This window comes from Chenopodium quinoa, unplaced genomic scaffold, assembly GCF_001683475.1.
Source record: "Chenopodium quinoa cultivar QQ74 unplaced genomic scaffold, ASM168347v1, whole genome shotgun sequence".
NCBI classification, from domain to species: domain Eukaryota; kingdom Viridiplantae; phylum Streptophyta; class Magnoliopsida; order Caryophyllales; family Amaranthaceae; genus Chenopodium; species Chenopodium quinoa.
Genome location: NW_018744502.1, coordinates 7401557 through 7425970, shown reverse-complemented (window position 1 = coordinate 7425970; position 24414 = coordinate 7401557). Strand labels below are relative to the sequence as shown.

Genomic DNA, 24414 nt, shown 5'->3' with positions numbered 1-24414 from the left:
ATACGTCCTAAGGCCTGACCTATAATCTGAAGATCCCAAACTGGGTCAGAGTCAACTTGAGGGTCAGAGTCAACTTGAGGGACGGAGTGAGACATACGAGGTGGAGAGAATGCCACCTCGGGCTGAGGCTGGGGTGGTGGAACTGGTGGTGGTAGTGCCTGCCCCCTAGCGTTGGCAACTAAAACATCATAAGTGTAAGAAGGTTTCCCTGGGGGAAAGGCAGTCAAATCAAGACTGGGTAGGGGAAAGATGGGCAAAGGTTGCTCGCTCCCAGTCCTAATACACCAAAAGGGTGTCTGCTCGCTATTCGGCCGAACCCACCCCAACTCCTCAAAATACCTAGCAGTCATATAGGTATCTGATCCGCAGTTGGTCAGCTGGTGGGGTCCATCCACTACAAAACCGGCCTTTTTCACTGCTATTCGAGTGATAAGGCCTCCTAAACGGATGAGGGTCTTTGATATGGTGCTAGCCGTGGCATGCCTACTCAAATGGTGAACAATAAACCTACCTATGTTCAATTTCCCGTACCCATACACATAGTGTCCTATGACAACTAGTTCGTTCGATTGGGCATTATGGGGCTCGGCCCTACCTAAAAAACACAAACCCGCAACTCTTTGCCAGATTTTTGGGACAGGGTGGTGAATAGGTTTGGTACTAGCATGTTGGGGGTCGGGGGTAGACAAACCAGTCAAAGAATTATATATGTCACCCAATTTATAGTCTGCATGCCATTGGTGAGATAGTTCAGAATTTAATTCAAATATTGTACAAAATTCTACAAAAGTTAAACTAATATTTCTATTGTTCAACCTGAAAAATAAATTTGGCCCATTTCTACTACTAACAACATGTAAAGAAGACAAGAACTCACAAGTAAGTTCTCGGAATGTAGGATAGTGCATATCAACAAATTTTCTCATGCCAATGTCATTCAAAAATCGTTTTACAAAATCAAACAAACCAAATGATTACCTCACGACCGATTAAATGTTCTAGCCGCTCCTTTTGCTCTTGGCTAGCACTGCGGATTGCCGGCCAGTATGGAAGTTGCAAATCCGGGTCGTATTCCTCCCTCGAACTGGAGCTTCTACCGAAAATCGATCTAGCCCTCTTTGAAGCCATGTTAGAAAATGGGTTTGAAATTTATTTGAATAAAAACTGAAAATTTTTGTATGGAAATGTAGAGGATGAAGAGAGGATCACAAATATGTAAAAAATTTTGAATTTGGTTAAGGGATGAAGGAGAAATCTTAGAGAGAAGGTAGAGAGAATTTGAGTTTTAGGAAGAGAAAGTAATGGAGAAAGAAGAAAGAATGAGAAAAGGTGAAGAAAGATGAAGAAAAGCAGCCCGGGTATGGCTCGCGCCCGGTCGTTCCCCAGCTTGCCCGGTCGGGCAATCTGACTGAATATTACGTTGCGTTCTCGCGCCCGGTCGGGCGGAATTCGCCTGGTCGGGGGATCTATTGTCCCGATTTTCTCCAACTCTCGCGCCCGGTCAGGCGCCATTCGCCCGATCGGGCGATCTATCGATCGAATTTGTAGCTCTTCTCGCGCCCGGTCGGGCGCGAGTCGCCCAATCGGGCGGACAATTTAGCCCGTATACGACGTATTTCGCGCCCGGTCGGGCGTCCATCGCACGATCGGGCGAAAATACTTATTTTTGGGCACTTGCTCTCGTGCACGGTCAGGCGAGCTTCGCCCGATCGGGCCTGAGGCTAAATTGTTTAATTATTATTTTTCTTCTTTTCTCCAAAATTTGTCTAACTCTTTTCCTTCAAACCTGTACCAACACTCAAAAAAACTCATTAAATTCCCCCATCTCTCCTCTCATAAGAAAAAGGAAAGAAAAATTAGTAAAAAAAAACATTAAAAATACGGGTTGCCTCCCGCAAAGCGCTGGTTTATCTAGATCTCGCACGACCTTCTTACCAAGTACAATAACTAGGACCCTTGGCCTAACGCTTGATCGGGTGGTTTCTCACCCGGTCTAGCGGTGTTTAGGCTGCGATGCGGCTTCCTGACATACCCTGTGGGACGCCAAATCACCTTATTTGGTGGATCCTCCTTGACTTGGACTGGGGGATCTTCAATGCTACGCACTAAAAATCCTTCTTCGATCGAAGGTTGCTTCAAATTGTCATTGCGTTCAATACTTGCAACTCGATCTGGCGGAACACTTACCGTAGACTCAATTCGCACAACTTGCTTGATCGGTTCCACCTTTTCATCCTCAAAACCAAGACCAACATTGTAGAGTGCTCTTTCTATTGCATCGACTTCCTTCTGCCATTTTTCTATCTCATCTGAAAGGGATGCAACACACGATACCGCCTCCAAGGGATCTTTTTCAAGAGCTTGGGGCTTGTTAGAATAATTTTCAACCACATTAACACTGATACATTTCTCCTCAGTCATAGAGCTTTTAGGGGCATTATTCAGATTAAAAACAACTTTATCATCCCCTACTGACAGTGTCAACTTACCACTTCTTACATCTATGACCGCTCCTGCAGTGTTAAGGAATGGTCTACCCAAAATAATCGGGGTTTGCATATCCTTAGCCATATCAAGAACAACAAAATCAACAGGTATATAAAATTTACCTACTCTAACGGGGACATCCGCTAAAACACCTAAGGGGTATTCGAAGGAACGGTCGGCATTTGTAGAGTTATATTGGTAGCTTTTAATTTACCCATATTCAACTTAGAACACACAGATAATGGCATGACGCTAACACTAGCACCCAAATCACATAATGCATTATCAATCAAGAGATTGCCAATATGACAAGGGATAGAAAAATTACCCGGATCTTTTAATTTAGGTGGAGACTTATTTTGAAGTACGGCACTACACTCTGCAGTGAAAGCTACTGTCTCTACCTCACTAATAGACCTTTTCCTTGTCAATATTTCTTTCATAAATTTTGCATACGAAGGAATTTGTGTGATTAATTCAGTGAAGGGAACTGTTACCTTCAAATCTTTTACCAAACTGCTTATCCAAGTGAAAGCTACTCTGCAGTGAAAGCTATTGTCTCTACCTCACTAATAGACCTTTTCCTTGTCAATATTTCTTTCATAAATTTTGCATACGAAGGAATTTGTGTGATTAATTCAGTGAAGGGAACTGTTACCTTCAAATCTTTTACCAAACTGCTTATCCAAGTTTGTCTTCAATTGACGATTGGGGAATGGAAGTTTGATAATTGGTTTTGGAGCATTATTGCTCTTATCTAGAGTAGCCACCTTCTCTGGAGTCGTACCCTGCAATGTAGAATTAGATATGTTAGTATTATCCTTTAGCCCTGCAGGGCTATTAACTACATTGCTTGGTTTAACGGAATCAAGATTAACATTATTTAATAAAACAGGTTCATCAACTCTGGGCATAGAGGGCCCTTCATAGTTTGTACCACTCCTTAGAGTAATTGCAAATGCTTGATCTGTAGGCCTGGTCGGCTGTGCCGGCAGAGCTCCCTGTTAGCGGGCTTGTAGAGTAGCGGAGAGTTGCGCAATTTGATTATCTACAATTTTATTATGTGCTAGAATTTGATCAATTGTCGCAACTCTACTCTCCATATGCTTTTGCATATTAACCAACATTTCTCTAATTTCCACCAGAGAAGGGTCAGAAGATGAGGAGGATTGTTGTGGTTGGTTCTTCTGACTAGCATTGGGATGGTAATATTTCCGCTGCTGTTGATGTGGCGCCTGTGGTTCTTGTGGTGGTGGATTTTGAACATTAGTACTTCGGTAGGAAAGGTACGGATGATTCCGATAACCAGGATTGTAGGTGTTGGAGTATGGGTTATTCTGCCTATAGGCTTGAAAACCATTAACTTGCTCCACGGAACTCCTGCAATCTTGTTCCCAATGACCTATAATACCACAATTTTCACAGAAAGCCTCATTAGAATTATTATTAATCGCAGAAACATTAGCTACATTAGCAGTGCTCAGATTATCTAATTTTTGGCAAATAGAGGTCAGCTGCGCTTGCAAAAAGGATACAGAGTCAACACTATGCTTCCCCTTGTTCGCAAATCCTCTAGGATTCCCATATTGGGAATTGTGTATCGCCATGTGATGTGTCTATTTTATATAGTATTTTACCCCCGTCCCTTGGTCATAATTAGTAGTGTTTCTGGCTCTTTAGAGCCACTTTTATTACTAATTGGTGTTTTATAGTGTTTTCGTAGATTTGGTTGACTTTCGCAAGGATTTACACTTTTGAAGTATTTTCCCGAGATATTTTGGAGCAATCATGAGCATTGGAGAACACGACCAGATTTTATAGCCCAGGGCCGGTTAGAGCCATCAAACCGGTGATTAAGGGCTCGGTATAGGTGATACCGGGGCATTTGGACCGAGTATTCAAGACCCAAAGAGTAAACCCAGATTGGTCCGAAGAATTGGAGCCCAATCGTAGTCCAAAGAGTGGCCCAAGAGAGCCGCCCGGCCGGGCGCGAGAAGAAAAGGTCGGCGCCCGACCAAAGAGGCTGGCGCCCAGAGGCGCGCCCGGCCGGGCGAGGGAAGCAAAGGCTGGCGCCCGAAGGCGCGCCCGATCGAGCGCGTGTTATTATTAGGAGACGATTAGCGTCGTTTAAGTTTGTTTTAGTTTAGGATTTTTACGGTAAATACTTCTCCGTAAAACGAATTTAGTACTTTTTTTACCTTTTTTTTACTCTTTCTTAATTTTTCTGAGACTTTCTCTCTCTAACTCTTTTCTCTCTCCACTTCTTCTTCTCCTCTTTACTCTTTCTTTACTCTCTTAATTATTCTCTTAGAATTCTCTCTCTAAACCTTTGTTCTTAATCTAATCTTAATTCCAGATTACTTTTTGGTAACGATTTCTCTTCCCTTAATCTTAGTTGTTTATTTTATTCCTTTCATCATGATTTATTTTATTGCTTTGATTAGTTTAGTTTTTACTATGTGTGAGTAGTTTTATTTCTAGGGTTGATGGGGATCCATAAATAATATGAAGGGGTAATTTATTGTTGTTGATTATCAATGCTAGATTAATTTCCTATTGATTGATTTAATGCTCTGTGACTAGATTAGGCCTATCTTTTATGCATGAGTTTGACAATATTGATTCAAGATTCGAGAGATGAGAATTAATGTTTAGGTCTAGTTTCAATAGGCAGATTAATTTATAAATGGTTAAGTCGAGATTCGAGAGATGAGATTTAATACCGGTAGATTAATTCTGTGATTGTAATACGTAGCGAAAGCCCTTTACAATCTGGTTAATTGATGCATTGATGATTGACTATTATTGATTTTTGATATTGCATGATAATTTCTTATTGGATTGTTTTAATGTTTTACAATTGCGGCTTGTAAAAGTATAGCAATATTGAATTGATGAATCGATCAGACGTTAATTTGATATTAAAGGTTATTTTCAATAAGAACTTAGATCTAGTAAAGTGCGAGAGCCTGTTAGATCAATGTTGATTAATAAATTGCGAGAGCCTGTTAATCATGTTATTTATGCAATGTCAATGATTGATTACTATGTTTTACCCTGGAGTATTATTTATTGGTGAACCTATGCCCTAGATCCTTTTATATATTGTTTTCTCTCTATTCCTATTCTTTGTAGTTTAGTCTCATACTCAAATATAAATATTGGTTACTTAGATAATTTAGATTATAATAATTAATTAGGAGTAAAAAGACTTGTTTCCCTGTGGAGATCGACCTTACTTCCCTATCTACTTTAGTTAGAGGATTTAGGTATTTACTTTTGATTAGGGGATACGACTTTACCCTGTCAAAATTTGGCGCCGTTGCCGGGGAAACGGTTTTATTTTTATTTCTAATTATTATTAGAGTCTAGGTTATTTTGTTTTATTTTTTTATTTTATTTATTTATTTATTTATTTATTTATTTTATGAGTTGAAACTATCCATGCTTACGTCACTACAAGAATTATATAATTTTTATGCAGCACCTAACTACTGTAGTTGTCAACGTCTTTGTCATGAAAATCCTGAATGCCCTTATAGTGAGTTTTTTGTGCGTGCTCCAGATGATTTTAGAGTCTTTCCATATACATATGATCATATTCGGAAACGATTAGTTGCTAATGAAAGTTATTGGAAGGCTCTTGATGAAAAAGTTTACGGACACTATAATAATACGAATGTTATTGAGGATGAAGAACCACCCGTTATAGAATTTGTGGTTGAAAAATCATTGGTTGAAGAATCGGTGATTGAAAAATCATTAGTTGTAGAAACGGTGGTTGAAAATTCCTTTGTTGATAATGAGGTTATTCGTAAGGGTGGAGTTTTCAAGTCATTATTGGATGATAAAGACAATGACTACCTCCATGTTCGTTCTATTAATTCTAAAATTTTAGCGGAGGAAGTAGAAGGTTGTGGTGTATTTTCATCTCCCTCTTTTGATTTTTCTTTCTACCTTGAGTTCTCTTTATGTGCTCCTAACTTTTTCTTTGTAGGGATAAATGTGCTTGCTATTAAACCCTATATAGTGCTTAATGAAATGTTTGCAGGAGCGTTTGATAAGTTACTCAAGGCATTGAATTCTTCCGATTGAGAGAAGGAGTATGGTCGAGCGGGACCTTGATAAACTAGCGCTTTGCGGGAGGCAACCCGTATTTTTTTTGCTTTTTATTTTGTTTTTTTTTATTTGTTTGTGTGTTTTCTTTTTGTTTTGTTTTAGAGAGGTAGAGGAGAGTATATCTTATATTTGTGGGAGTGTGATTTTGTGCAGAGATACTAGAAAAGTTGAGAAAAGATCGAAGGGCTAAAGGAATCCCGGGGCAATTAGCAGCAGCAAGCTTCCCCGTCAAATCAGTAGCACGGGCCCGATCGGGCGCGCGTACGCGTCAGCAAACTTAGTCAACTTTGACAGGCCATAACTTTTGCGTTTCATATCCGATTTTTGCGTGTGACCTGTCGTTAGATGCATTGCAATCCTCGAGGCTTTGGTGACATTGATGTGGTGATGATGAAGAGTAGTCACCTTGACTACTATCTTCCCTTTAAGACAATGAGGACATTTTCTGATTTAGCTTGGGGGGAGGTTCTCGTGTTCCTATGGTACATCTTTCACTCTCTCTCTTATCTTTTTATTTTTATTTTTTCTTAGTATAGATTTTATTACTTTCTTAGGTTAGTTTTGTTCCAATGAATTGTAAATCATGCTTCCCTGTGCCCCTTACTTGAGAAAAATTGTTTTGATTCCTGGTATTTGATGATAAGCATTGTGGATTAGTTGATCATGATTCGATGTTTGATTGCCTTGAAACCTTAACATGCGTCAATTTTGTCCAACTACTTGTGAATATAGTGCTTGACTAGTTGATTTGGTTAGGAATGTGTGATAGTTCCATAGTTCCTGGTATGTCAATAAATTTGAGTATTGATTTGCAACTATAAGTAATGTTTATATGATTCATTATTATGCACATTGAGGAGGACGAAGGCATTTGTTCTTTTAGGTAGCCTCCAGGTAGATACATTTGTTCCCTTCTTGCTACCCATGTTGTTGTCTTGACCTTTTGTTGTTTATTAGCCGCATTACAAGCCTATTTTGCCCCATTGGTTACTAGTCCCAAGCTTGGCTTGGGGGAGCAATTAGTGAGTGAGGTGAGGGAGTTTGTAGTGTGCTTATTATTTGCGCAATTTGGGTGGGTTTTTGAGAAGTTGTTTTGTTGTTATTCATGTTTATTTTTGATGAGTTTGAGAGTTATATTTTCTTGAAAAAAATAAAGCATGATATTATGAAAAAAAAAGAAGTTCAAGAAAAAAAAATGTGGAAAAAAATAAGTGAACTTCAAAAGAAAAAAAGTGTTCAAATGTTCTAGTTTGAGGTTGATCAAAGAAAAATAATTTAGAGCTTCAATGAAAATTCAAGTTTGGAAAATAAAGTTTGTTTATTCACTCTAGTTCTTCATTATTATATCTTATGAGTGAGAATGTAAGTGTTGGGATTGTTTATATTGTTTGGAGTATATTTGGTTGATGTTAGTGTAGGTTATGTAGGAGATGTTGATCATTATTTATTTTGATCATGGGCTTTATTAGGATTTGCTCCCTTAAGCATAGCTTTTCTCTCACTTGTTCCCAAATGATTCCTACCCTTTACCCTAGCCTTACATTACAAGTTTTAAAGACCTTCCGACCTTTGTGCATAGAGTTGTATGAATGTGAAAGTGTTGTTTATCAATGCAAGTTATGATTTGACATATTTCGAGCCGACTAGTAGGTTGAGCGTTCATTGTTTTATACACTCGAGAGTATGAGTTGGGAGGGCATTGTTCACATAAAGGGGTTGGTTGGAGAGCGATCGAGTACATCTTTTACTCGCCACATAAATGAGAGTTGAGTGTGTGAGCACTAGTCTTGAATTCTATATGCTCTTGTGGTTTGCTCTATTTGACAATTGTTAAGAAAGATTGGTAATTGGATGGATTTGATTGATTGACTTTGATACATGTTTGTCAGATTTAGCTTGAATTATATTTATTGATTTAAATTATATTTAGGGTGAAGTATTGATTTATTTATTCATTTCTTTGCTTAGGGACAAGCAAAGGTTTGGCTTGGGGGAATTTGATGTGTCTATTTTAAATAGTATTTTACCCCCGTCCCTTGGTCATAATTAGTAGTGTTTCTAGCTCTTTAGAGCCACTTTTATTACTAATTGGTGTTTTCTAGTGTTTTCGTAGATTTGGTTGACTTTTGCAGGGATTTACACTTTTGAAGTATTTTCCCGAGATATTTTGGAGCAATCACGAGCATTGGAGAAACACGACTAGATTTTATAGCCCAGGGCCGGTTAGAGCCATCGAACCGGTGATTAAGGGCTCGGTATAGGTGATACTGGGGCATTTGGACCGATTATTCAAGACCCAAAGAGGAAACCCAGATTGACCCGAAGAATTGGAGCTCAATCGTAGTCCAAATAGTGGCCCAAGAGAGCCGCCCGGCCGGGCGGGAGAAGAAAAGGTCGGCGCCAGGCCAAAGAGGCTGGCGCCCGGAGGCGCGCCCGGCCGGGCGAGGGAAGCAAAGGCTGGCGCCCGAAGGCGCGCCCGATCGGGCGCGTGTTATTGTTAGGAGACGATTAGCGTCATTTAAGTTTGTTTTAGTTTAGGATTTTTACGGTAAATACTTCTCCGTAAAACGAATTTAGTACTTTTTTTTACCTTCTTTTTACTCTTTCTTAATTTTTCTGAGACTTTCTCTCTTTAACTCTTTTCTCTCTCCACTTCTTCTTCTCCTCTTTACTCTTTCTTTACTCTCTTAATTATTCTCTTAGAATTCTCTCTCTAAACCTTTGTTCTTAATCTACTCTTAATTCCAGATTACTTTTTGGTAACGATTTCTCTTCCCTTAATCTTAGTTAATTATTTTACTCCTTTCATCATGATTTATTTTATTGCTTTGATTAGTATAGTTTTTACTATGTGTGAGTAGTTTTATTTTTAGGGTTGATGGGGATCCATAAATAATATGAAGGGGTAATTTATTATTGTTTATTATCAATGCTAGATTAATTTTCTATTGATTGATTTAATGCTCTGTGACTAGATTAGGCCTATCTTTTATGCATGAGTTTGACAATATTGATTCAAGATTCGAGAGATGAGAATTAATGTTTAGGTCTAGTTTCAATAGGCAGATTAATTTATAAATGGTTAAGTCGAGATTCGAGAGATGAGATTTAATACCGGTAGATTAATTATGTGATTGTAATACGTAGCGAAAGCCCTTTACAATCTGGTTAATTGATGCATTGATGATTGACTATTATTGATTTTTGATATTGCATGATAATTTCTTATTGGATTGTTTTAATGTTTTACAATTGCGACTTCTAAAAATATAGCAATATTGAATTGATGAATCGAGCAGATGTTAATTTGATATTAAAGGCTATTTTCAATAAGAACTTAGATCTAGTAAATTGCGAGAGCCTGTTAGATCTATGTTGATTAATAAATTTCGAGAGCCTGTTAATCATGTTATTTATGCAATGTCAATGATTGATTACTATGTTTTACCCTGGAGTATTATTTATTGGTGAACCTATGCCCTAGATCCTTTTATATATTGTTTTCTCTCTATTCCTATTCTTTGTAGTTTAGTCTCATACTCAAATATAAATATTGGTTACTTAGATAATTTAGATTATAATAATTAATTAGGAGTAAAAAGACTTGTTTCCCTGTGGAGATCGACCCTACTTCCCTATCTACTTTAGTTAGAGGATTTAGGTATTTACTTTTGATTAGGGGATACGACTTTACCCTGTCACCATGTCTTCAATAACCTGACCTGCATCTTCAACATCAAGATTCATAAATCTCCCACTAGCTGCAGAATCTAAAATTATTCTGGATGAATTTCCAATGCCATTATAAAAGGCTTGGATTAACTGCCATTGTGCTAAATTATGGTGGGGGCATTCTCTTTGTAAGTCCTTCAACCTCTCCCAAGCCTCATATAAAGATTCATCGGCTTCTTGGGCAAAGTTCTGAATTGCACTCCGTAGTACGGTTGTTCTCTCTACAGGATAATACTTGTTAAAGAAATTCGAAACAAGAGTTTCCCAGTCAATTATACCAAGTGTAGTTCTATTTAAGCCATTAAACCACAATTTAGCTTTTCCAATTAAAGAGAAGGGAAAGAGAATCTCCCTGATTTGGTCTTGAGTGACCCCGACTTACCTGATGTTATTGCAATATTGACAATAGTCGGCAATGTGAAGATTCGGGTCTTCACCCTTAGCTCCACTAAATTGCTTCCTCTCTATCATCGTTATAAATTGAGGTTTAATTTCGAATTGAACCCCATCAAGAGCTGGAGTAGGGGTGAGATGTGGAAAATCTGTAAGCTTTGGTTGTGAGTAATCACTAAGCTTCTTTGGTACCGCCATCTCTGATTCTGCGTCTGATGATACCTCTGAATCGCTAGAACCAGTTGGAGGGTCTCGTTGATTATTATTATCACCAGAATCCGCCAGAATTTGCTTGTAGAAATTTTTCTGTCTATGGAAGAAGCGTTCAATCTCAGGATCGAATGGGATGTAACCTGATCTGGAACACCTGGGCATAAACAAAAACTAGAAGCAAATATGAGATTTGCCTCAGAGGACTAATGCTCTCTGAGACAAAAAGAAAATAACCTAGACTACAAAATTAATTAGAAATAAAAATAAAACCGTTTCCCCGGCAACGGCGCCAAATTTTGACAGGGTAAAGTCGTATCCCCTAATCAAAAATAATTCCTAAATCCTCTAACTAATGTAGATAGGGAAGTAGGGTCGATCTCCAGAGGGAAACAAGTCTTTCTATTCCTAATTAACTAATATAATCTAGATTATGAAGTAACCAATATTTATATTTGAGTAATAAACTAAACTACGAAGATTGAGAATAGGGAGAAAACAATATATAAAAGGATCTAGGGCATAGGTTCACCAATAAATAATACTCCAGGGTAAAACATAATAATCAATCATTGACATTGCATAAATAACATGATTAACAGGCTCTCGCAATTTATTAATCAACATAGATCTAACAGGCTCTCGCAATTTACTAGATCTAAGTTCTTATTGAAAATAGCCTTTAATATCAAATTAACATCTGCTCGATTCATCAATTCAATATTGCTATACTTTTACAAGCCGTAGTTGTAAACCGTTAAAACAATTCAATAAGAAATTATCAAGCAATACCAATAATCAATAATAGTCAATCATCAATGCATCAATTAACCAGATTGTAAAGGGCTTTCGCTACGTATTACAATCACAGAATTAATCTACCGGTATTAAATCTTATCTCTCGAATCTCGACTTAACCATTTATAAATTAACCTGCCTATTGAAACTAGACCTAAACATCGATTCTCATCTCTCGAATCTCGAGTCAATGTTGTCAAACTCATGCATAAAAGATAGACCTAATCTAGTCACATAGCATTAAAATAATCAATAGGAAAATAATCTAGCATTGATAATTAACAACAACAAATTACCCCTTCATATTATTTATGGATCCCCTTAACCCTAGAAATAGAACTACTCACACATAGTAAAAACTAAACTAATCAAAGCAATAAAACAAGTCATGATGAAAGGAATAAAATAAACAACTAAGATTAAGAGAAGAGAAATCGTTACCAAAATAAATCTGGAATTAAGAGTAGATTAAAAACAAAGGTTTAAGAGAAAGAAATCTAAGAGAACAATTATGAGAGTAAGAAAGAGTAAAAAGAGAGAGAAGAAAGAGATATCTCAAATCGTATCACAAAGGAGTATTTATACTCTGTACAAATCCTAAACTAAAACAAACTAAAACGACATTAATCGTCTCCTAACAATAACACGCGCCCGATCGGGCGCGCCTTCGAGCGCCAGCCTTTGCTTCCCCCGCCCGGTCGGGCGTGCCTCCGGGCGCCAGCCTCTTAGGCCGGGCGTCGACCTTTGCTTCTCCCGCCCGGCCGGGCGCGCCTCCGGGCGCCAGCCTTTTTGGCCGAGCGGCTCACTTGGGCCACTATTTGGACTACGATTGGGCTCCAATTCTTCGGGCCAATCTGGGTTTCCTCTTCCGGTCTTGAATACTCAGTCCAAATGCCCCGGTATTACTTATACCGAGCCCTTAATCACCGGTTCGATGGCTCTAACCGGCCCTGGGCTACAAAATCTGGTCGTGCTTCTCCAATGTTCGTGATTGCTCCAAAATATCTCGGGAAAATACTCCAAAAGCATAAATCCCTACAAAAGTCAACCAAATCTACGAAAACCTAGAAAGCACCAATTAGTAATAAAAGTGGCTCTAAAGAGCCAAAAACACTACTAATTACGACCAAGGGACGGGGATAATATACTATATAAAATAGACACATCAAACAACAACCCTTCAGGTTGGACTATATAAATCTCCTCATCCAAGTCACCATTCAAAAATGCAGTTTTGACATCTATTTGATGAACAACAAGATAAAAAATGCAAGCAAGAGCAATTAAAGTCCTAATGGTTGCAATTTTTGTAACAGGAGAGTAAGTATCAAAATAATCAATGCCAAACTTTAGAGTAAAACTCCTTACCACTATTCTTGCCTTATACTTGTCTATGGATCCATCGGCCTTCAATTTTTTCCGAAAGATCCATTTACAAGTAATGGGCTTACAACCTCTAGGAAGTTCAACCAATTCCCAAGTGTTATTATTGAGAATTGATTGTAATTCACTATCAATTGCTTCTTTCCAAAACACAGCATCAACTGATCTCATTGCCTCATCATAGGTCCTTGGATCATCTTCCAAAATAAATATATGCACAAAATCATCATCAATTAAGGAAGATTCAGATAAATAAGAAGAAATAAAATCAGGACCAAAACTGTTTTCCTTTCTTGCCCTTTTGCTTCTCTTTGGCTCCAAAACATAATCATTGTTAGTAATAGGAGAATTAGCAATAGGTAAACTAACAGAACTACTAGCAATTAATTCACTATCATTAAAGGGAGATATTTTCCAAGGAAAAATGTTCTCAAAGAACTCAGCCTCTCTAGCCTCAATGATATGGCCACTTGCATAAGTGTCGTTAGTACCTCTGAAAAAAAAATGAAAAACTGCACTTTGATAAGCATAGCCAATAAAAATAGCATCAACGGTTTTAGGACTAATTTTATCCCTCTTGAAACTAGGTATGCCTACTTTTGCTAGGCACCCCTCACTTTCAAATATTTCAGGTTTGGCGCTCGACCCTTCCATATTTTGTATGGAGTCTTGTCAAGCTTCTTGTGAGGAACCCTGTTCAAAACATAACAAGCAGAAAGAATAGCCTCCCCCCACATGTTATTAGGAAGCCCAGAACTAATATAAGCATAGAATTCATCATATTCTTTAAAGTTCTATTTTTTCTTTCAGCTATATTGTTTTGTTCGGGTGAATAGGGAGTCGTTGTCTCATGAATAATGCCAAGTTTCTCACAAAATTCCTTAAGAGTGTTAGGGTTGTACTCACTACCCCTGTCACTCCTAACCCTCTTAATCTTTTTGTCCAATTGGTTTTCTACCTCAGCTTTATATTTGAGGAACATTTCCTCACCTTCGTCCTTAGACCTGAGAAGATAAACCATACAAAAACGTGAGCAATCATCAACAAAAGTAATGTAATACTTTTTACCCCCTCTACTTTCGTGATTGTTAAAATCACCCAAGTCACTATGAACAAGCTCTAGTACTTCACTCTGTATATCTACTAATTTAACTGGCTTCTTTGTAAATTTGGCTTCAACACAAATTTTACATTTCGAAATATCAGTGTTAGAAAAACTTGGAATCAAATTTAAGTTTTTAAGCCTTTTAATAGAATCAATATTAACGTGGCCTAATCTAGCATGCCATAAATCAATAGACTCAGCAATATAAGCAGAAGAAGTACTAGCATTCTTATTCGTAGTGTCAATTTTAACATCAAGAGTAAAAAGCCCCCCATTACAAAAGCCCTTTCCTACAAATTCCCCATTGCGAGTAAGAACTAATCTATTAGAACCAAAAGAGAGCTTCAGTCCAGTTTTCATGAGTAAACTGCCAGAAATTAAATTCCTGCGCATTTTTCGAATATGCAAAACATTAGTCAGAGTAAGCAATTTTCCAGAAGTGAGAGTGAGAACGATCTTCCCTTTGCCTTGGATAGAAGCGGAAGCTGAGTTGCCCATGAAAACATTTCCACCTTCAACCTTGTCATAGGTAGTGAACATGTCCTTGTTGGCGCAGATGTGTCTGGTAGCTCCAGTGTCAACAATCCACTCAACAACATTACCTGTAAAGTTAGCTTCTAAAACAACATCAACAATAACGTCAGATTCCTCAATAAGATTTTCTTGACTTTGTCCATTATTCTTCTTCTTGACCCTGCAATCCTTAGCCTTGTGACTAGTCAAACCACACTCAAAACAAGTACCCTTAAGCTTGTACTTCTGAACCTTCCCTTTAAACTTAAGAGAACTATTATTGGCTTTGGACTGGTTGTTGTGTTTGAGTTCAACAAGATTGGCTTTGGCAGAGGAAGAGGAAGGAAAAACAAAAGGGCCTTTGTCTTTGATACGGTTTTCCTCCTCAATTTTAAGGTGTCCTACAAGCTTCCTCTAAGGTTAAGTCTTTCTTTTTGTGCATCAATTGGTTACGAAAATACTTCCAAGAAGGAGGGAGTTTCTCAATCAAAACAATAGCAAGGGTAATATCACAAATAGACAGACCTTCAGCAGCCATATTAATACACACATTCTCATAAGCATGAATCTGATCAATAATAGGCTTGTCATCAACAACTTGAAAACTCAACCACTTACTAACACAATAACGTTTAGTACCAGCATAATCAGTCCCATATTTTTTCTCTAAAGCATCCCAAATATCCTTAGCATGATAAAAACCCATATAAATATCCAATAGACTATTTGACATATAATGCAACAACATGCCCTTACAGGTTCTATCATCCTTAGCAAACTTAACATCAGTTTCAGACAAACTATGCTTATCATCAGGTTCAACAATATCATCAAGAACATATGCAACATCAATTTGCTCCAAATAAAAACACATCCTAACATCCCAACGTTTATAATTCTTTCCATCAAGAGGTTCTAACTTAGACATATTAGGAATCATAAATGTGGAAGCCATAATCGTCTTTTAGATTGTTAAACTACTAAGCGATTAAACAGAAATTACTTATCTGTTGATGCGTAAACCAAACTACCAATAGTCGCGTCGTGGAGAACCACTGACCTAAAAGACGATTTCGCGCTACCTCCCGGTGCAGTAGACTAGAAGCGGTCACCCTCTAGGATAAGCACGGCGCCGGAGTTTATGTGCACTCACAAACCCGACTGGAACTCAGAACAGAAAGAACTCGTGTTTAGATAGTTTTTTAGAGAAGAGAGAAGACCGAGTATATATAGGCAGTAGAAGGGAGACCAGAAGCATAAAACGAGGGATGAATATGGCTAAAAAAACGACTAGATTCATTCAGCCAGTCAACAACGGAAGCAAGAAACAAGGAATTAATCAGTCAGCTGCAATCAAGGGATTAATGACTGATTTAATTCCGTAATCCCAACAGTCAGAAAAGAATAATCCCAACAGACAAAAAAGAATATTCTGTTTAACAAAGAAAGGGAAATAAAATTTCTCCAAAAAAATAACAAGGACCCACGCCCGCGCATCGCATTCCCCAAGACCGACCCGGCTTGGCGCACGCGCGTGTGGAGTAACACTTACCTCCCACTCACTCAACTAAGTAGTGCTAAGACACTACAATATAAAAACAAGGAAAAACCTTTCCCCCCAACCAATGTGGGATTTTCCCCTTTCATTTGTTTTTCTCTCTCTCTTGTTTTTCCCCAACTCTCTTATTTTATATCAAGAACTTCCAACAATTTGGTCCCATTCCCCTATAGTTTACTTTTTGTGTTTAATACTCCCTGATTCCGCTTTATTATCAGCAACTGTGTTTTTTGTGATCTATAAAATGATTAAGATCAGTATAGGACTATTCCTAACTATTATAGTGTAATAATGGCTGAAATGTTTAGAATGTATATATAGTGTAATGAGGAGAAAGAGAAGGAAGGAGGGTCTGGGTGGCCGCCAATTTACATAAATTTGTAATGTTGCTGGTTTGTGTAAAGTGTCCAATTATTAACGTTAATATTTGGATTGTTAAAGATGAAGATCTGGCTATGTAGATGAGGACGTAGCGATGCAGCTAACTATGGATTTTGAGGGAAACCATTTTCTTAGTCTTTATAGAGAAGAGGTGGATGAAGTGAATAGTTTGAGACTTTGAGTATATCATGGCTTATTCTGTTTCTGTGAAGTGGAAGTATCTACTTACCTGATAATCAATGCTTATAATTGTTGGTGGTCGTTTGTTTTTAGTTTAATAGCTGCTGGAGTCTTCTTGCAAAGTTCTTTCTGTAAATGATTAACATTTTTTTTCCCTTTTAATGACTTTTGAGGTTGATGCATCTCCCCTGCTGCAGACTTTCAACTACTTTCCTTTCATTCCCTTTTGTGAAACGCGGAGCTAATATAGACTGTTAGATGTAAATTGATCATTATTTCTTACCTTGTTGTAGTTCATTAATGAAGCAGTGGATTTAAGATTGTCTGATCTTATTACTGATTTAGCTATTATTACTGTATTAAATTGTGCAATGCATGCAATTGATGCAAATATACACTTGGATTTTTGCTTGACTTTTATGCTACATATGAAACAATGCTGACTTTATTATCTAACTACGTAGTACTACTTTTAAAATTATATATTATCTGAGTTACACATGGAGAAGTATTTGGGGAGCGAGGTCTCTTCTCCTTGAAGGCTTGAAATGGAGGGTGAGGAATGGGATGAGCATTGGGGGTCTGGGATGAGGCGTGGCTGCTAGGTAAAGGCACATCTCTTGTGCCAACTCCAAACTTGAATGCTGGCCCTGATATGAAAGTGGCAGACCTGCTGGACTTCGATAATAAATGAGGCGTGGCTGCTAGGTAAAGGCACATCTCTTTTGTTGATAGGAGAGTGATCTGATTCTCGATATACCAATATCATCATATTGGCCTAATGATAAGAGATTTTGGTGGCCAACGAAGAATGGTTGTTATTTGGTGAAGACTGGTTATTGGTTGGCTAGGCTTAGTAGAATTCAGGCGTGGTATTCTCTCTATGGAAATTGGAAATCAGGAGGAGGGATTATGGAAACTGGTTTGGGATATGGAAGGATTACCTAAACTGCGCCACTTCATTTGGAGGGCTTGTAAGGTAAGTATTGCAGTGAAATAAAGGCTTCTTCATCATCATATCAATATTGTCAGTGTGTTCCAGGGATGCAGGGCTGCTAGTGAGGCTGTTTTACATGCTCTTTTAGAGTGTCACGACGCTGCTATAATATGGGCTCAGAGTGAGTATGCGGGATTGTTAGTTGATGCTCCAACTGCAAGTTTTTCTGAGCGTCTCATGTGGGTGGCTGATAGGATTGGCAGGAAAGAGATTAGCAGGTTTTGTATGTTGGCTTGGGCATCATGGCTTTGCAGGAATGAACGGCTGCATCAAGGTCCCGTGTCTGATCCTTTTCAGGTGGCCGTGAATTACTCAAAGCTATTGGCTGACTTTACTGAGTATGCACATCGAGTATTCAAGCCACCTACTTTGACTATTGGTGCCCTTAATTGCTGGAGACCACCTGCTGTAGGGGTTGTAAAAATCAGTACTGATGCGCACTTGGGGGCTGGCAATACAATGGATTTGGGTATGGTTATGCGGGATGAAATGGTGATTGTGGCTGCTGCAACGCAGAGATTGAAGGCAAATTGGGAGGTGGAACAAGCTGAAGTCGCAGCTGCTAGGCTTGTTGTTCTGGTCGCTTGTCTACGGGGATTATGAATATTGTTCTAGAGTGTGATGCTTTGACTGTAGTACAGACTATAAAGCAAGAATTGCTGGGCTACTCTCCACTGATGCTCTTCTACGATGATATTAATAGGATGAAAGCTGAGTTTGTTTCTTTCAATTTTTGTCACGTTCGTAAGTCAGGCGGGTAATACATTAGCACATTTAGTGGCTAGATATAATGCATGTGAGTCGAGTTATGTATGGACTGAAAATTTCACTCAAAGTTTCATCACTTTAGCGGATTTTAATTTGATTTAATAATATTGCCCGGCTAAGTGGCCAACGTTTCCTCAAAAAAAAAAAAATTAAAAAAAAAAAAAAAAAAATCCGTATACTATTGTAGTACTTTTGAACGGGCCTCTCGCGCTATATTGAAAATCCCAAAACCGTGAAAACAAGCCCTTGTCTTAAATAATACCAGCTTTTCCCCTTCAAGCAGAAATCCGATGGGCTGCCGATGATTAGAGTGTGCTTGCTCCTCGATCTCCGGCGATCCCCCTTTCTCAAGCCTTATCCAAGGTGCCACCGGTGGTTGTAATTTCGAGCCACTGCACCCAGCTGCGAACTGCTGTTTGGTTCTGCTATGTGTTTCTTTACAGACTTTGCTCGCTTTTGGGTGGCTCTTTGACCACCGTTATCCTATTATCAATTTGTGGAAAACAGGTAAAGTAGTGAATATACAAAATAACAATATGAATGTAGGATGGAACTAGGAAATCTATCATTTAAGCCATTTAGCCATGTCCCTATACTTAACTAAACAGGTATAAAATACAGTAACAATTATAAAATTTTGCAGAGTAAATACCAATACAATTGCTATTAAAAATCCGCGTACAACATGACAAGACTGTTCATACACGTAACGAAAGGGAGTAACTGATTGCATCATCTGAATAACTTCAATTTAGTGTCAACTCTGTCTGGCTTCTAAGCATCTTAGTCTTTCCTTCACTAGAATTTCCGGCTCCCTTGAAAGTTTTGAACATATTTTTGTACAGCATAGACAAGATGGCAACCTTACTCTATTTTCTGCAACCACCCCAACTGTGAAGCAGAAATAGTGTCAGTAACTGAAAATTACTGAACAGTGTACATTGGTAAAGGCATTGAAAAGAAGCTATTCTTACCTTCCAAGCATACATCAAAAAGAAGGCGACGGTATCTGCAGACCAAACAACAGCAAAGGACTTCCAAAAGAATGGGATTATAACATTTAACAATGGAATGAGGAGGAAAAGATAGTTGAGTGCTTCTTTTTCTTTGTTTGAACAATCTCGGGCACGAAGTGAAGGAATTGCTGCACCAAAGAAAATATATTTCATTTCCAGTTTCCAGTTATAGAAGTATAATCGAGTATAGTTGTGTTTCCAGTTTCCAAAAGTTACTAATCAAAGATACAGATTGAGATATTGCATATTTGGAAGAATTAACATTTATGAGCAAAATGGGTTTCAATGACCTTCATCCTTGTTTCTATCAACATAGTAGCTTGTCACTCTCAAACTATTTGAATATATAATACTATTATTTGACCCACGTATAGTCCACACTCCAAATCAATAGAGCATTACACCACAAGAAACCAGATCTAATGTACGAGTAGTGCTTTCTGCTCCATTTGACATGTTTAAGTTCATCTAGATTTTGTCAACATCTTAACCAACATGCAAATAACTCAATATAGATGAGTGAGACCTGATTTGCTAAAACAAATGAAGCTACGCAATGAGTAATCCCACATGTAAATTATTTGTCTATCCCTCTCTCTCGTACTTTCTCTCTCCTTTACATCATGATGTCCATCTCTCGTGATTTTTAGGTATGTAGTATTTTGAGCAACCAAGTAGTATAATAAAAGAAGTGAATTTCTATTATCATAGTGGAGAAAAGGACTTACTGAACATCCAAATGGACCACATGCCCATTAATCGCCATATGTCTGGCTCATTTGAAGGGAATACAAGATTGAAGGAGAGAACTCCGCCCAGAAGCATAGATGCGTATCCCTGGATCTCAAAAACTGAGTATAATGTACTTCCTGGCACAGCAGGATTTTTGGAAGCTGTAGAAGCCCTAGGAGCAAAGGTTGCAGCTGCCTTGTTAACTACCTGATTGAACACAGAACATGTCAAGAATTTTTCTGCACAGTGTGTCTCCGCAACAAAGATGGAAGAAAAAAACGCATTTCAAATCAGTCATCAGGATTGAGCTGTCAAAGCCAATGTCATAAGCATTCCCATTGCCACTATGCCTTTAACGCCTTTGAATGATTCTTGCATAAGGAAGGATAAACAAGACCAAAAGTATGCAACGTCATTGATTTATACATCACTTTTTCTAACCCCTTTAACTAAAGCAATTTTTTAAACATCTAAATTCTCACGAATACATTTCAACCACCCTTAAAAACTGTGCTAAGAATGATACTAAACTAAAAAAGAATCAGACCTCTCTGCAGCTGTAGAGAGCTTTGCTAGTCATATGTACTGACAACAGCAAGCACGTTAGAATATTCGCTAGCCCGACAAAAACATATAATCCAAAACCGATAAATAAAACCTCATGGCTCATGCAGTCATGCATGCCTCTCCTCCCTGAATTAAATCTGGCTTTTAGTTAAACAATAAACCAGCCTTCCTTCAGCTTTTGCTATTCACCAAATGACTCCATTGCACAAAAATATAAGCCACATATAGGAGCAAGCAATTTTGCACTCCTCTACAATTGATATCACCCCACATCTTATCCTCTGCATATTTTCAATAGAACCCTGAGGGCCCTTACCTTCTATTGTAAAAAAATCCTCTACAATTAGTATCCTCCTATATTTTCAATGTGACAAACCTATTAAATCTTTGCATTTGTAATACAAGAATGCAACATATGAGATGTTCATTCAGCAATTGAAAACAATACAATAAGAAAATGTCCCTTTACCCCTAAACACCCCTAAAATTTATTAAAAATCGAAAAAAAAAAAACAACTTAAGTTTCACTCATTAAAACCACCTCCCCTAATTCTACTTTCAAAATACGGAGTATATTTTAACTATTTTCTCACTCGATTTTTGTTATTTGAATGTTTTGAAAGTTGAAACAAATTTTTTATCTCCTCCAAACTTATAAGTCATAAACCCAATCATATGCCAATCAAGCTCCCACACTCGACCAATATTGAATTGATCCTTCTCACCCATTTATCAAACACATCAGATCGCCAATGTCTACTAACTTCTCCTTTTACAACCCATACAAGACTTAGTTCAATGCTCACTTTAAAAATCCACATTTCAAGTTTACTCTTGATCCTTAATTATTCCCTCACTTTTCCAACATCACTCATTACTCATAAACTCCAAGTAAACATCAAATCCAACAACCTAATTCAATTTTTGCCTTAATAAGTCCGAAATCATCCAAACCCTAACCAAGAACAAATGCTCTTGTAATTATTATTTCAATTTATTAAACATATTAGGAAGAACAAACAATCACATATCACATTAAGAACAAATAAGGAAAGAATTCCACTAATCAACATTCTTGTAATCAAAGGCAGTGATGACTGATGAGTGATGACTATTTTTAGACAAAAGGTTGTTCTTTTCACCTCCAAAATAGTTAATATAAAATCCAATCATTAATCTATTATCATCAAACACAAAAATTCCAGCAATTAAATTAAACTCGACCCTCCAATATATTCAAAGATTAACTAAGGGTCTGTTCTCATTGACTGAACTGAACTGAAATGAAATGAAATGAACATTTTATAAGAGAAGGAAATTAGGAGCTGAACTGAACTGAGCTGAATTGAATTTCAACGTAAGAGAATAGGCCTAAGTGTTGGGAAAAATAGTATTTCTCTCTCTGTGTATTCAAGATGGGAATCACAAAATAATAGAAATAAAAAGAAACACAAGAGATTTTTAGTAACGCAGAAAACCCAATAATGGTAAAAACCGCGGGACTAACAGTCCAAAACTTCCACTATAATATAATAGTAGGATTACAATATGACTTCACCCAAATTGGATGGATAACAATATTTTCCTCACAAAGTACAATTGTGGAACACTCACTAACTTGTAATTGAAGATGATCTCAAGCTCCTCACTTTTCTTTGTGGCTCTCTCTTACTCTCTTAGAGGTTTTCTTCACAATGCTTGTTGTGGAATGACTTGTATGTCAAGCTCCTCTAAGGTTCTCCTATTTATAGATGTCCAAAGACAGCCTAGAATCTTCCACACAAATGTAGAGAAGAATGAATCTAGTCACATTCTCTTAATCTAGAAAACATGACAAGTTCAAGGTACATACTAAGTTCATGATCATACATAAACTTTCTTGTTCACGAAATTCCAAGGTCTTCACTTCCAATTGACTAAAATTCATCTCCCTTTTTCCCTTTTTTTTAAAAAAAAATATAATTTTGGGAACCCCATAATTGAGGAGGGAGTCCCAACACTAAGCTATTAGCTACAATATAACAATCTAACAAAGATTATACTATATATATCATATGATTCAATTATCAGTATAAAGATAACAAAAATTAAAATTAAAAAAAAAAAATTACTAAACAACAAAGAAGATTGAAACTTTGGGGGCAAAAAGAACCTGCCTTTTTTAGATCTTTCTCAATTGCAGGAGCAGCAGTAGAAGTAGAAGTGGAAGCAGAAGAACCCCTGATTTCATTTTCTATTTCCTCTAAATTGTTAATTTGCAAATTCTGTTCTTGTTGTTGTTCTTCAACAGATGTGGGTGTGTCGAGATTATCTAAGCTTCCATGGATTCTGAAGCTACCCTTTAATGGCGGAAAACTGAAAGAAGTTGAAGTTTTATATGAAAATGAATAACCTTTTTTAACACTAGGAAGAATTGAGAAATGGCAGCTCAAGGGAGAGCCTGGTAACAATACTGTCATTTTAAATTTTTGGTGTTTTTGGAATTTTAATTGGGAAGATGAAAGAAAAGAAAATGGATGAAGCAAAAAAAAAAAAATAAAAAAAATAAAAGACACAATTGGCTAATATTGAGCGAGGTGGGCGTACCAAAGCCGAGCAATTAAACAAGAGCTCGAGCATGGGCCTCCCTTGACCCTTGCCGTTAAATTGACCAAAATTCGATAGTTGCGACTTGCGAGCATTACATTGGGTTTTCTTTGAAAATTAATTCAAAATTACACTTTCTATAACATTTTTTGTGGGTGATTTTCTTATCAATTATAGTTCTGAAAAGTTTTCAACTAGCTAAAGATTGGTTCTTGGTGGATCTAGAGGTGTCAACTCAGATTAGCGGTTAGTGTTTGGGTCGGATCTATTTGGGTCGGGTCTATTTAGGTCGGATATATTCGCTTCAAAAATATCCTTTTAATCCGCATCGGGTCGGATCAGATCACTTCCAGGTCGAGTCATAGGGTCAAGATCTGTCTATTACAGATCGGGTTTAGGTCGGATCAACTTCAGATCGGTTCATATTCGGTTCGGATAAAACCGAATCGGGTTCAAAACGAGTTTGACCAGGTTAATCTTGGGTCAGATGACTTTGGATCGGTTTGGTTTTGATTCGATTGATTTTGGTTCTGTTAAGTTTGGTTTGATTACGAAAGTTGATTCAGTATTCGGTCAATTTTGATTCAGATACTTTTTCGTGTTTGACTGAATTTTGGTTAGGTTGACCAAATTTATTATTCAAATAAGTACATTTTTATTTATTTTTTTTTATCTTGTTATTGGATCGTTATCAAATTATTCATGTGACATTAAAATATGTTAAGTAAAAAAGAGGTAACTGATAAGTTAGGTTTAAAACTATGGTTAGTTTGAAATCATGTCAAGTTCAGCCGGGTTAAAATCGGGTTGAATTAATTTCAGTTCGGATAAAAAGCAAATCGGATTTAATCGGGTGTTTGTCAGATCACTTTCGGTTCGGATTGAGTTC

The 24414-nt window shown here is 37.5% G+C and overlaps 1 protein-coding gene across 1 annotated transcript; it reads right to left on the bottom strand.

Moving 5' to 3' along the window:
* Positions 1 to 19146: 19146 nt before the first annotated feature.
* On the bottom strand, positions 19147 to 23482 carry LOC110698122. Its single transcript, XM_021875533.1, has 4 exons — positions 23096 to 23482; positions 20369 to 20579; positions 19599 to 19768; positions 19147 to 19515 (listed from the first exon to the last, which is right to left on the bottom strand). Exons 1-4 carry the CDS (start codon positions 23396 to 23398, stop codon positions 19489 to 19491), a joined length of 711 nt encoding a protein of 236 aa, XP_021731225.1. The 5' UTR covers positions 23399 to 23482; the 3' UTR covers positions 19147 to 19488.
* Between the last annotated feature and the right edge of the window lie 932 nt (positions 23483 to 24414).

Coding starts and splice junctions, on each gene's coding strand:
- LOC110698122 (XM_021875533.1), bottom strand. CDS start 23,398: ATGACAGTATTGTTACCAGGCTCTCCCTTGAGCTGCCATTTCTCAATT. Junction 20,580..23,095: donor TTGAGAAAGATCTAAAAAAG/GCAGGTTCTTTT, acceptor GTGTTCAATCAG/GTAGTTAACAAGGCAGCTGC. Junction 19,516..19,598: donor TTTTGATGTATGCTTGGAAG/GTAAGAATAGCT, acceptor TCTGCTTCACAG/TTGGGGTGGTTGCAGAAAAT.